At 39.1% G+C, this 15,000-nt stretch overlaps 1 protein-coding gene across 1 annotated transcript in view; it reads left to right on the forward strand.

The window, feature by feature from the left end:
* ptprk (protein tyrosine phosphatase receptor type K) overlaps positions 1-15,000 on the forward strand; it is a 68,527-nt gene that overhangs the window by 38,100 nt on the left and 15,427 nt on the right. Inside the window, exons 14-18 of the mRNA XM_047817970.1 lie at positions 3,846-3,875; positions 5,336-5,496; positions 6,591-6,626; positions 8,335-8,346; positions 14,031-14,212. Coding sequence (XP_047673926.1) covers positions 3,846-3,875; positions 5,336-5,496; positions 6,591-6,626; positions 8,335-8,346; positions 14,031-14,212 — 421 coding nt within the window. The remainder of the gene's footprint in view (positions 1-3,845; positions 3,876-5,335; positions 5,497-6,590; positions 6,627-8,334; positions 8,347-14,030; positions 14,213-15,000) is intronic.

Here is a 15,000-nt window from a genome sequence, read left to right on the forward strand (position 1 = left end):
CACACCACACCACAGTGCTGATGAGAGAGTGTTGGTGTTTAATCAGGGAGTGAGACTGATCCAGGGTCAGTCTGAGTGCTGCACACCACACCACACCACACCACACCACACCACACCACACCACACCACACCACACCACACCTCACCACACCACACCACACCACACCACACCACACCACACCACACCACACCTCACCTCACCACATCACATCACATCACATCACATCACATCACATCACATCACATCACACCACACGACACCTCACCACACCTCATCACACCACACCACACCACATCACATCACACCTCACCACACCACACCACACCAAACCACATCACACCTCACCACACCACATCACACCTCACCTCACCACATCACATCACACCTCACCTCACCACACCACACCACACCAAATCACATCACATCACATCACACCACACGACACCTCACCACACCTCATCACACCACATCACACCACATCACACCTCACCACACCACACCTCACCTCACCACACCTCACCACACCACACCACACCACACCACACCACACCACACCACACCACACCACACCACATCACACCACACCACACCACACCACACCACACCACACCACACCACACCACACCACACCACACGCCACACCACACCACACCACACCACACCACACCACACATCATACACCACACCACACCACACCACACCACACCACACCACACCACACCACACCACACCACACCACACCACACCACAGCACACACACGCACCACACATCACAGCACACCACACCACACCACACCACACCCCACCTCACCACAACCCCACACATCACACCACACCACACCACACCACACCACACCACAGCACACCACACCACACCACACCACACCACACCACACCACACCACACCACACCACACATTATACACCACACCACACCACACATTATACACCACACCACACCACACCACACCACACCACACATCATACACCACACCACACCACACACCACACCACACCACACCACACCACACCACACATCATACACCACACCACACCACACCACACATTATACACCACACCACACATCATACACCACACCACACCACACATCATACACCACACCACACATTATACACCACACCACACCACACCACACCACACCACACCACACCACACCTCACCACACCACACCACACCACACCACACCACACCACACCACACCACACCACACCACACCACACCTCACCACACCACACCACACAACACCACACCTCACCACACCACACACACACCGCACCACACCACACCTCATCACACCACACCACACCACACCACACCACACCACATCACATCACACCTCACCACACCACACCACACCACACCACATCACACCTCACCACACCACACCTCACCACACCACACCACACCTCACCACACCACACCACACCACACCTCACCACACCTCACCACACCACACCTCACCACACCTCACCACACCACACCACACCTCACCACACCTCACCACACCACATCACACCACATCACACCTCACCACACCACACCACACCACAGCACACCTCACCACACCTCACCACACCACATCACATCACACCACATCACACCTCACCACACCACACCACACCTCACCACACCACACCACACCACATCACATCACATCACATCACACCACATCACATCACATCACACCTCACCACATCACATCACATCACACCACATCACACCTCAGTGTGGAACATGAGCCCATATAATCCTCCTGTGATGACAATAATCACTACATTTTTACATCCTGCTTGTGATGTTCCACATGTTCCCCTGAACCCACAGCTCAGGATTAAATTAAATATTTATATTAAAACTAAAATCTACACCATCTTCTGCTGTTCCGTCACTTTTGACTCCATCATACATCTTTCTCTTTCCCGCCTCCTGTGTAACTGTAGCTGTTGGTGCAACACTGCCCCCTGGTGGACACACTCATAAACACACTGACTGGAACTCGTGTGTCGAATCTTTTACCGATTCAGTAAAACTTTTATTGGTCCTGAATGACATAATATTTTTAATCCTCCACGTTTTATGAATTAAAGCTCAGTTTCTCTTTGGCTCGAGCTGTCAGAATCATTTTCTGAGGGTTTTCTGTCATTTTGACTAAAAGTCCTGGATGTTATGTGCGAGTGTTTGTGTAGACATGATTTCTGATGTCTTTCAGAGATACTGCATCTTTAAAATGGCGGTCACAAGGAATGTGGTGTTTTATTAAGTGTTTTATTCTTTCTTTATTTTTTTTTTCTCAGGACGTTTGTTGGTTAATTGTTTGATTTGCATATTTTTCTCTTTTTTCCCCTTTAATTCTGTGAATAAGTCACGACACGTTGTGTTTTCTTTATGGATTAAAGATGAATTAATTGGACAGACGTCATCAGAAACACGTGCCGGATTTTCACATATATGATATACAGATACGAAGAAACGAACACGTCACAATTCTCTAGGACTTTCCCTGATTTATGACGTATCGTTATATATACGTTTACTAACAAGAGCTAAATTATCGTTTGTAAAATGTAATATTAAAGGTGCGGTCTCCGATTTTTGAACGCCAATGTTGACGTTTGAAATCACCAAAACAAACACGCCCGTAACCCAAACGGGTCCCACCCCTGTATCGATAGCTCCGCCCACACATACATACGTAACCCAGGCGACTAACGGAAAGAAACGTGTCTTTATCATAGCTGAAGGGAAGAACAATACGATTGTAGATAAACAAACAAGACAAAATGCCACACAAGCATAATGATGTAAAGGACAAAGGCATATATTAGTTCTGTGTAACAAAGCAAAACCAACGTTACTCACCTATCGAGAAGGAAAAAAGCGCCTCGGCGTCTTAAGTAAAGTCGGCCACATATTCACAGGTCGGAGTTTCCCGAGTCGATAACTCCTGAGCTAAACGCTGTTACTACACAAAACGCGGTTGTAGCTGCCTCTCTACATTACTACGATAGAAAAGAGGTGTTATTTGTGTAGTAACAGCGTTTAGCTCAGGAGTTATTGACTCGGGAAACTCCAACCTGTGAATATGTGGCCGACTTCCTGCTCCTTCAGTTCTCTCCAGCGCTGGAAAGCTGATCCTATATTAACACGTCCTACTTCTTGTCCTTATCGTAAGTCTTTCTTCTCTTTCTTTCTTTGTTTTTATCCTCCATGTCGATGTTAAAACCGCTTTCTGCTAATGTCACACATGCGCACTGAACACTCTCTCCGCCCATATCGACAAGACACGCCCCTTTCTGCTCATTGGCTACACCTTAGTTTTGATTTTTGTTTATTATTTGGCCTGACTCGGTTTTCTGAAGCGTTTCTCAAAAATCGGAGACCCCGCCTTTAAATCATCTGTTTACAGCCAGTTCTGTTCATGACTAAACAAATAAATAAATAAATAAACAAGCAAACAAACAAACAAATAAATAAATAAATAGATAAATAAATAGATATTTTAGACAGTAAGAATGAAAATTGGCACATGTTGATGGTGATGCTGTAAAAATCCTACGTCAGCTCTGCATGCTGTGATGTTTATTTATTTATTTATTTATTTATTGCTTTGCTTTGCTTTATTTTTTCAGGTTGCATTCAAATTGTCAGGGAAAAAAATATCCCTGCTTTTGTAAAATAAGAACAAAAAAAAGGATGAAGCTAAAAATACAATAAAGACAAAATTTGCTGCTTCTGTTGGACAAAGAGTGTGTGCATTGACCCCTATTCTCTATTTTCTTCATTGTGTTTGTGCTGTTTGCTGTTTTTTCTCATTCGCTTGCCAGGAGGACCTACTATTCTTACTCATATTACCTGTAAGTAAAAAAGGGGGCTGCTTAAAGCCGAGCCCAGGGCTTGTTGGTCTTTGTCTCTCGGTTAGTTCTGTTAGTGTTTTAAAGATGCAGTATCCTTTTTTCAAGTGACTCGCTTTTAAACCAAACAAACAACCGACCAATCACAAAGCCGCTGCCATGTGTCTCAGCTCCAACATGCTCCGTGCTCCTCATGACCTGAGCGCTGTGTTAGTTGAAAAAAGAATGCTGCATTTGTGTCTGTCTTTCATTTTCTCTCTTCCATTCTTTATTACTTTCCTTATTGTCATGTGTGCATGTCTGTGTGTGTGTGTGTATGTGTGTGTGTGTGTGTGTGTGTGTGTGTGTGTGTATGTCTGTGTATATGTGTGTGTCTGTGTGTGTATGCGTGTGTATGTGAGAGTGTGTGTCTGCGTGAGAGTGTGTGTCTGCGTGAGAGAGTGTGTGTGTGTGCGAGTGTGTGCGCGATTGTGTGTATCACGCCTGCTCTTCATCTCTTAATACCTTCACACTCACTGGCTGGTGCTCACATTTACATTTGTTTAGCTGTTTGTTTGTTTGTTTGTTTGTTTGTTTGTTTATAATGTGGGTTTGCTGTTAGCGGTGTAAGTGTGTGTCGCTACGACGGACAAACACGTGACAACGCTGTAGTTTTACTAAAGGAAAAAAGAAACGATTTGTTAGAATCAGACAGTAAAACTGTAGAAAGCCGTCTGATGTCCCTGTGTGCTGGACCACGCAGGATGATGATGCAACTCTTCATCATAAAGCCCGGGTTTTATTCTAACTAGCGTAACTAAGCTAAACCACGTCTGGGACAAGCCTCAGATGTGTGCGAGTGTGATGTCTATAAACATGTTCAACTTTAATACAGATATTACGGAACTTTAGTGAGGTCTGGCCCCGCCCCTGACTCCGCCTCACAGAATCAGTCGGAAGTTCAATTTGTTTGTGTGCAGAAACTGTTGAAGCTCCTTTGTGGCTGATCCTTCTGGAAGCTTGAACCCTGGATGAAACCTAGCATGGAAGTCTTAATATAATGATGGAAAGCTGTGTAAAGTAATCAGTGCTGTAACGTTAACATCTGGCTTCTGTTAGTCCTGCTCTGGTGGAGCTCTGGTGGAGCTCTGGTGGAGCTCTGGTGGAGCTCTGGTGAAGCTCTGGTGGAGCTCTGCTGATGCTCTGGTGGAGCTCTGGTGGAGCTCAGGTGAAGCTCTGCTGATGCTCTGGTGGAGCTCTGGTGAAGCTCTGGTGGAGCTCTGGTGAAGCTCTGCTGGAGCTCTGGTCCTAAAGGTTCTCTGTGCTGCATGTCAGGATCTCGGGATCGTTTTCTCGCTGGGTTTCACTAATCGCTTGCTGAAGCTTTCTCCTTCTGTTCATTCTGTGGTGTTTTCTGGTGTCTGGGTGACTGAAGTTTTAAAAATGTTAATGAACTAATCACCTGAATGTGCTGGATTTGTCAGGAAACTGGCTAAGAAGCGCAAGGACACGGCTGGAAACGCGCGGCAGGAGATGACGCACATGGTGAACGCCATGGACCGGAGCTACGCCGAGCAGAACACGCTGCACACGGAGGAACCCGTGACCGTCACCTTCATGGACTCACACAGCTTCAACAACCGATGTAAGTGCAGCCTGAGGAACATGAGCAGCTCGGGGAAGTCAGCGTCCTCGATGCTTTACAGCTCATTCTCTTTTTATCTGCAGAAATATATGAAAGAAAAAAAAACAGTTATTCCAAAAGATTTGTTGAGATTTGAACTGATTTTCAGTGTTTAATGATGTAAAAATAATCAAACTAATCTTCTCACACACACACACTCTCTCACCTACCGGGAAATCCACGTAGGCGTGGCGATGATGTTTCGATTTCTACAATACAACATTTTTTTTCTTTTTTTTTTCTTTTTTGTGGTTTTGTCGTTTGTTCTGTGAAAATGTAAAACAGAAAAATGACAGTAAGCTAACACCGTTAGCCTCCGGCTAATTAATCCGACACGGCAAGCTCGGTGACGTGAAAATTTGCTGTAAAAATTCAGCTCGTTGTGGTTTTTAGTGTGAATCTCATGGTGGGTGACTCGAGTGTGTGTGTGTGTGTGTGTGTGTGTGTGTGTGTGTGTGTGTGTGTGTGTGTGTGTGTGTGTGTGTGTGAGTGTGAGTGTGTGTAAGCGCTCGCAACGTTTCTCACGGAGAACCTAAAGATTAGCATCATTTCCAAACTAGCCGAAGTTTTTTTTTCAAGGTTTTGTAGGCTGTGTGTTCGAAATCTTTACACACGCAACAAATTGTTCCAATCGAAGATCGAAGAAGGAACAAAAAAGAACAATAAAAAAAACTATTTAAAACCAATAGAATGTAAATAGATTTAAAGCTTCTTGTTTATGGTGATTTATATCTCCGGTTTCATGTTGTAAATATGAACAGGTTCCATGTCGACAGTCAAATAGTGATTTAATTGAAACCTTAAATAAATATTATATATTTAATTATACCGAATGTTGCCAGATGAATCGTCACAGTAATTTATTTATTTATTTAGTTTAGCTTAAAATAATTAAAATGATTGTTTTTAAATGGTAGGAAAGAGATAAAAATGTCTGTCACATAAAAAAAAACATTTATTTTCTAAATAATTTCTACATTATAGAAGTATGATGTGTGTTGTTATTATTATTATTATTATTATTATTATTATTATTATTATTATTATTATTACAGTGCCCAACGACCCACTTGTGCCCACAGCTGTGCTCGGTGAGGCTTTTATTAAAGTCCTAATCATTATTTTACTTTATTTGTGTCTTCCCGTGTATCAGAGGTCTTTAACCAAACCTCCTAACTCCAAAATTAACCCCAGTTAGCCGTCACACGTCTGATGAAGCTCGTAGGTTGATTTCCACACCGTTGAGACAGAATATTGTCCTCTGGAGACATGTGAGAGACGAACACCTCTGATACACGACCTGGACCGGTTTCCCATCATGCCTTTTGGTGTTTTGTTCATGGCCCATAACCACTGTGTCCACAGAGTGTTTATATTGTATTAATCATCCAGAGATTAGAATCTAATCCGCCCGATGTTGGATCTGAGTTCTATCACGTTCGCATCAGAATGACACCAAACACCGATGAACGTACAGAGCGATGAGGCTGACATTAGCTTTCAAATTTCTAGATTTCTCTCGAATCTCCTCCATTTTCTAATTAATACCACAGTGTAGGTGGGAACTGAAAAAAAAAACCCTCCTGAGTTTAATAACCGGAATTATTCTTAACCTAGATGTTTAAAATAATTATATAAAATGTGTTTTCTCTTTAAATCGATTCTAACAGTATTAGTGTGTGTGTAATATACAGTTTATATCATGATAGGGACTTGTTTATGAAATGTAATTCTGTGGACAAGTGGTCCTTGTTTATTTTGTGTGTGTTTAAACTGGTCCTCATTATGTAATCACACACACACACACACACACACACACACACACACACACACACACAATCACTCGGTTATTAATCGTCATGTGGAGTCTTTCTTTATGTGGACCAAAAAATCGTGTGTGTGTGTGAGAGGGAGAGAAAGTCTTCATTCTCAGGCATTCTATTGTGCTTTGTGACATTTGAACAGGTCCCAGAACTACAGAATAAACCGTGTGTGTGTGTGTGTTTGTGTGTGTGTGTGTGTGTGTGTGTGTGTGTTAATACACACACACACATCTTATCTCCTGGTTTAGTGTCTCCTCTGAGAGACTCTGCACTTTAACAAAGCAAAAGTGACAGTTAACAAGTCTGTGCAGTTTCACCAACCGGCTGAGTTAAAGTCAGATCAGAACACACACTTAACATGACCGGACATGCCACATAGCGCACACACACACACACACACACACACACTCATACACACACACATACACACACACACACACACTCATACACACGCGCGCACACACTCATACACACACCCATACACACACACACACACTCATATACACGTGCGCACACACTCATACACACACACATACACACACACACACACACACACTCATACACACGCGCGCACACACTCATACACACACCCACACACACACACACACACACTCATACACACGCGCGCACACACTCATACACACACCCATACACCCACACACACTCATACACACACCCATACACCCACACACACTCATACACACGCGCGCACACACTCATACACACACCCATACACACACACACACACTCATACACACGCGCGCACACACTCATACGCACACACCCATACACACACACACACACACACACACACACACACACACACACACACACACTCATACACATGGGGGAGGGGGGTAGTGTGTGTATCGTGTTATGATCTTTTTTTCTTACTCACCTCTTAGTGAAAATGAAAGTTTTAAGTTTTAAAAACCTTCTCTAAAATCATACTGTCTTTTACATGCTAACTGGATAGTGCCTATTACTGGTGAGTATATACACACACACACACACACACACACACACACACACACACACACATACATACATATACACACAGACACATACATATATATACACACAGACACTCACACACACGCACACACACACACACACACACACACACACACACACACATATGTATATATATATATATGTACACACACACACACACACACACACACACACACACAAAGACACACACACACTTTTTGTACACCATACACATGTATATACGGGGATCAGTCTGTATAATCTAATATACGGGGATCAGTCTGTATAAACTAATATACTGGGGCAGACAGACAGACAGGCTGAAAGACACAGGCAGACAGACAGACACAGACAGACAGACAGGCTGAAAGACACAGGCAGACAGACAGGCTGAAAGACACAGGCAGACAGACAGGCTGAAAGACACAGGCAGACAGACAGACACAGACAGACAGACAGGCTGAAAGACACAGGCAGACAGACAGGCTGAAAGACACAGGCAGACAGACAGGCTGAAAGACACAGGCAGACAGACAGACACAGACAGACAGACAGGCTGAAAGACACAGGCAGACAGACAGACGCAGACAGACAGACACAGACAGACAGGCTGAAAGACACAGGCAGACAGACAGACACAGACAGGCTGAAAGACACAGGCAGACAGACAGACACAGACAGACAGACAGGCTGAAAGACACAGGCAGACAGACAGACAGACACAGACACACAGACACAGACAGACAGACACAGACAGACAGACACAGACAGGCAGGCTGAAAGACAGACAGACAGAGAGATAGACAGGCAGGCTGAAAGACACAGACAGACAGAGACAGACGTGTATATAAAATAGAAGCGTCTGTTCTAAACCTCTTTAGCACTATGGCATCTCATACAGATTTATAGCATGTCCTTGTCTTCACATCATTTTACTGACTACTTATTTAAACGACTAAAGCTTTAAACTGCCCACGGACCTGTTTATCATTATACACTGAACCATATAGTATATATACTGTAGTGTTATATACTGTAGTGTTATATACTGTAGTGTTATATAGTGTAGTGTTATATACTGTAGTGTAGTGTTATATACTGTAGTGTTATATACTGTAGTGTTATATACTGTAGTGTTATATAGTGTAGTGTTATATACTGTAGTGTAGTGTTATATACTGTAGTGTTATATACTGTAGTGTTATATAGTGTAGTGTTATATACTGTAGTGTTATATACTGTAGTGTTATATACTGTAGTGTAGTGTTATATACTGTAGTGTTATATACTGTAGTGTTATATAGTGTAGTGTTATATACTGTAGTGTTATATACTGTAGTGTTATATACTGTAGTGTAGTGTTATATACTGTAGTGTAGTGTTATTTACTGTAGTGTTATATACTGTAGTGTAGTGTTATATACTGTAGTGTAGTGTTATATACTGTAGTGTTATATACTTTAGTGTTATATACTGTAGTGTTATATACTGTAGTGTAGTGTTATATACTGTAGTGTTATATACTGTAGTGTAGTGTTATATACTGTAGTGTAGTGTTATATACTGTAGTGTTATATACTGTAGTGTAGTGTTATATACTGTAGTGTTATATACTGTAGTGTAGTGTTATATACTGTAGTGTTATATACTGTAGTGTAGTGTTATATACTGTAGTGTTATATACTGTAGTGTTATATACTGTAGTGTTATATACTGTAGTGTAGTGTTATATACTGTAGTGTTATATACTGTAGTGTTATATACTGTAGTGTAGTGTTATATACTGTAGTGTTATATACTGTAGTGTTATATACTGTAGTGTTATATACTGTAGTGTAGTGTTATATACTGTAGTGTTATATACTGTAGTGTTATATACTGTAGTGTTATATACTGTAGTGTTATATACTGTAGTGTTATATACTGTAGTGTAGTGTTATATACTGTAGTGTTATATACTGTAGTGTTATATACTGTAGTGTAGTGTTATATACTGTAGTGTAGTGTTATATACTGTAGTGTTATATACTGTAGTGTAGTGTTATATACTGTAGTGTTATATACTGTAGTGTTATATACTGTAGTGTAGTGTTATATACTGTAGTGTTATATACTGTAGTGTAGTGTTATATACTGTAGTGTAGTGTTATATACTGTAGTGTTATATACTGTAGTGTTATATACTGTAGTGTAGTGTTATATACTGTAGTGTTATATACTGTAGTGTAGTGTTATATACTGTAGTGTAGTGTTATATACTGTAGTGTTATATACTGTAGTGTTATATACTGTAGTGTAGTGTTATATACTGTAGTGTTATATCCTGTAGTGTAGTGTTATATACTGTAGTGTAGTGTTATATACTGTAGTGTTATATACTGTAGTGTAGTGTTATATACTGTAGTGTTATATACTGTAGTGTAGTGTTATATACTGTAGTGTTATATACTGTAGTGTAGTGTTATATACTGTAGTGTTATATACTGTAGTGTAGTGTTATATACTGTAGTGTAGTGTTATATACTGTAGTGTTATATACTGTAGTGTAGTGTTATATACTGTAGTGTTATATACTGTAGTGTTATATACTGTAGTGTAGTGTTATATACTGTAGTGTTATATACTGTAGTGTTATATACTGTAGTGTAGTGTTATATACTGTAGTGTTATATACTGTAGTGTAGTGTTATATACTGTAGTGTTATATACTGTAGTGTTATATACTGTAGTGTAGTGTTATATACTGTAGTGTTATATACTGTAGTGTTATATACTGTAGTGTTATATACTGTAGTGTAGTGTTATATACTGTAGTGTAGTGTTATATACTGTAGTGTAGTGTTATATACTGTAGTGTTATATACTGTAGTGTAGTGTTATATACTGTAGTGTTATATACTGTAGTGTAGTGTTATATACTGTAGTGTTATATACTGTAGTGTTATATACTGTAGTGTTATATCCTGTAGTGTAGTGTTATATACTGTAGTGTAGTGTTATATACTGTAGTGTTATATACTGTAGTGTAGTGTTATATACTGTAGTGTTATATACTGTAGTGTAGTGTTATATACTGTAGTGTTATATACTGTAGTGTAGTGTTATATACTGTAGTGTTATATACTGTAGTGTAGTGTTATATACTGTAGTGTTATATACTGTAGTGTAGTGTTATATACTGTAGTGTTATATACTGTAGTGTAATGTTATATACTGTAGTGTTATATACTGTAGTGTTATATACTGTAGTGTAGTGTTATATACTGTAGTGTTATATACTGTAGTGTAGTGTTATATACTGTAGTGTTATATACTGTAGTGTTATATACTGTAGTGTAGTGTTATATACTGTAGTGTTATATACTGTAGTGTTAATACCTGTAGTGATTATATACTGTAGTGTAGTGTTATATACTGTAGTGTTATATACTATGTAGTGTTATATACTGTAGGTAGTGTTATATACTGTAGTGTTATATACTATAGTGTAGTGTTATATACTGTAGTGTATATACTGTAGTGTTATATACTGTTGTGTAGTGTTATATACTGTAGTGTAGTGTTATATACTGTAGTGTTATATACTGTAGTGTTAATACTGTAGTGTCGTGGTTATATACTGTAGTGTTATATACTGTAGTGTAGTGTTATATACTGTCGTGTAGTGTTATATACTGTAGTGTTGTATACTGTAGTGTTATATACTGTAGTGTAGTGTTATATACTGTAGTGTTATATACTGTAGTGGGTATATACTGTAGTTGTGTTATATACTGTAGTGTAGTGTTATATACTGTAGAGTGTAGTGTTTATATACTGTAGTGTTATATACTGTAGTGTTATATCCTGTAGTGTAGTGTTTATATACTGTAGTGTAGTGTTATATAATGTAGTGTTATATACTGTAGTGTAGTGTTATATACTTGTAGTGTATATTACTGTGTAGTGTTATATACTGTAGTGTTATATACTGTAGTGTAGTGTTATACTGTAGTGTTATATACTGGTAGTGTTATATACGAGTGTAGCTGTTAGATACTGTAGTGTTATATACTGTAGTGTAGTGTTATATACTGTAGTGTTATATACTGTAGTGTAGTGTTATATACTGTAGGTTTATATACTGTAGTGTAGTGTTATATACCGGTAGTGTTAGTATACTGTAGTGTTATATTACTGTAGTGTTATATACTGTAGTGTAGTGTTATATACTGTAGTGTTAATAGTGTAGTGTTATATACTGTAGTGTTATATACTGTAGTGTAGTGTTATATACTGTAGTGTTATATACTGTACTGTTATATACTGTAGTGTTATATACTGTAGTGTTATATACTGTACTGTTATATACTGTAGTGTTATATACTGTAGTGTAGTGTTATATACTGTAGTGTTATATACTGTAGTGTAGTGTTATATACTGTAGTGTAGTGTTATATACTGTAGTGTAGTGTTATATACTGTAGTGTAGTGTTATATACTGTAGTGTTATATACTGTAGTGTAGTGTTATATACTGTAGTGTTATATACTGTAGTGTTATATACTGTAGTGTTATATACTATAGTGTAGTGTTATATACTGTAGTGTTATATACTGTAGTGTTATATACTGTAGTGTAGTGTTATATACTGTAGTGTTATATACTGTAGTGTTATATACTGTAGTGTAGTGTTATATACTGTAGTGTTATATACTGTAGTGTTATATACTGTAGTGTTATATACTGTAGTGTAGTGTTATATACTGTAGTGTTATATACTGTAGTGTTATATCCTGTAGTGTAGTGTTATATACTGTAGTGTTATATACTGTAGTGTTATATACTGTAGTGTAGTGTTATATACTGTAGTGTTATATACTGTAGTGTAGTGTTATATACTGTAGTGTTATATACTGTAGTGTTATATACTGTAGTGTAGTGTTATATACTGTAGTGTTATATACTGTAGTGTTATATACTGTAGTGTAGTGTTATATACTGTAGTGTTATATACTGTAGTGTAGTGTTATATACTGTAGTGTTATATACTGTAGTGTTATATACTGTAGTGTAGTGTTATATACTGTAGTGTTATATACTGTACTGTTATATACTATAGTGTAGTGTTATATACTGTAGTGTTATATACTGTAGTGTTATATACTGTAGTGTAGTGTTATATACTGTAGTGTAGTGTTATATACTGTAGTGTTATATACTGTAGTGTAGTGTTATATACTGTAGTGTTATATACTGTACTGTTATATACTATAGTGTAGTGTTATATACTGTAGTGTTATATACTGTAGTGTTATATACTGTAGTGTAGTGTTATATACTGTAGTGTAGTGTTATATAATGTAGTGTTATATACTGTAGTGTAGTGTTATATACTGTAGTGTTATATACTGTAGTGTAGTGTTATATACTGTAGTGTTATATACTGTAGTGTATCACTGCGTATCACATGCGAGTGGTACATGGTGAAAGGCTCCGAAATGTTAAACTGTTATGCTCAGATCTCCTACATTCGATCTGTTTTTTTGCTTTTTAACACAATATATATTCAATCAATTGTATTGAATATGATTTATTGTGTGTGTGTTTGTGTGTCTGTGTGTGTGTGTGTGTGTGTGTGTGTGTGTGTGTGTGTGTGTGTGTGTGTGTGTGTGTGTGTGTGTGTGTGTGTGTGTGTAGACGAGAACCATGCAGCAGCAGAAAACAGCAGGTTGTTGGATGTTCCTCGATTCCACTGTGAAGGAGCTGAGTCTCCGTATCAGACAGGACAACTTCACCCAGCCATCCGAGTGGCAGATTTACTGCAGCACATTAACCTGATGAAGACGTCTGACAGTTACGGCTTTAAGGAGGAGTACGAGGTGATGTGTCTGTCTGTCTCTCACTCACACACACACACACACACACACACACACACACACACACACACCTCGATGTCATCATAAGTACATAAAGCCATGACTGACAGGTGACTTCCTGTTCTGTTAATAGTCTCATTATAGCAGGCGACTTGGTGACCACAGAAATCACTTCCTGTTAGTTTGTGGTTTTACAGACAAGTGAAAATTTCCAGCACATTATTTTATACTGCAGAGAGAAATACAGTCTAATATCTCGTCCTTGTTTCTGTGTGTGTGTGTGTGTGTGTGTGTGTGTGTGTGTGTGTGTGTGTGTGTGTGTGTGTGTGTGTTGTCAGGCTGCATGTGGTTGTGTATTGATGATGTTTTAAGGTACAAATGATGTATGAAATTATTAGAATTGGTGCTTTTTACTTTTAGTTGTATTAGTATTATGAGGATTAGCACTCCTCCACCCCCCACGGAATAACCCCGAGACAGACAGATGAACGTTCGCGTCTACATTATAATCATTTCAGGTTAATAAACAATAAATAAATATATGATATTAGTGTTAAATCTCTAGTTAGTTCTTATTGACATTATAAGTAACAAAATAAAAGAAATATCCATTAGTGAATATGAAGCTAACGTTAGTTGAACATTCAGGAGTGTGTAGTGTGTGAGGACCCTGATGTGTAAACACTGTGACTGACACGGTGTTGTGACTGTAGCTGTGTTGAGTTCATGCTGCATTCAGGTCATTAACATCCTGTGTGACCTGTGTGTGGTGTGTCCTGTGCTGTGCATGG

This window comes from Tachysurus fulvidraco, chromosome 9 (assembly GCF_022655615.1).
Source record: "Tachysurus fulvidraco isolate hzauxx_2018 chromosome 9, HZAU_PFXX_2.0, whole genome shotgun sequence".
Taxonomy (NCBI): domain Eukaryota; kingdom Metazoa; phylum Chordata; class Actinopteri; order Siluriformes; family Bagridae; genus Tachysurus; species Tachysurus fulvidraco.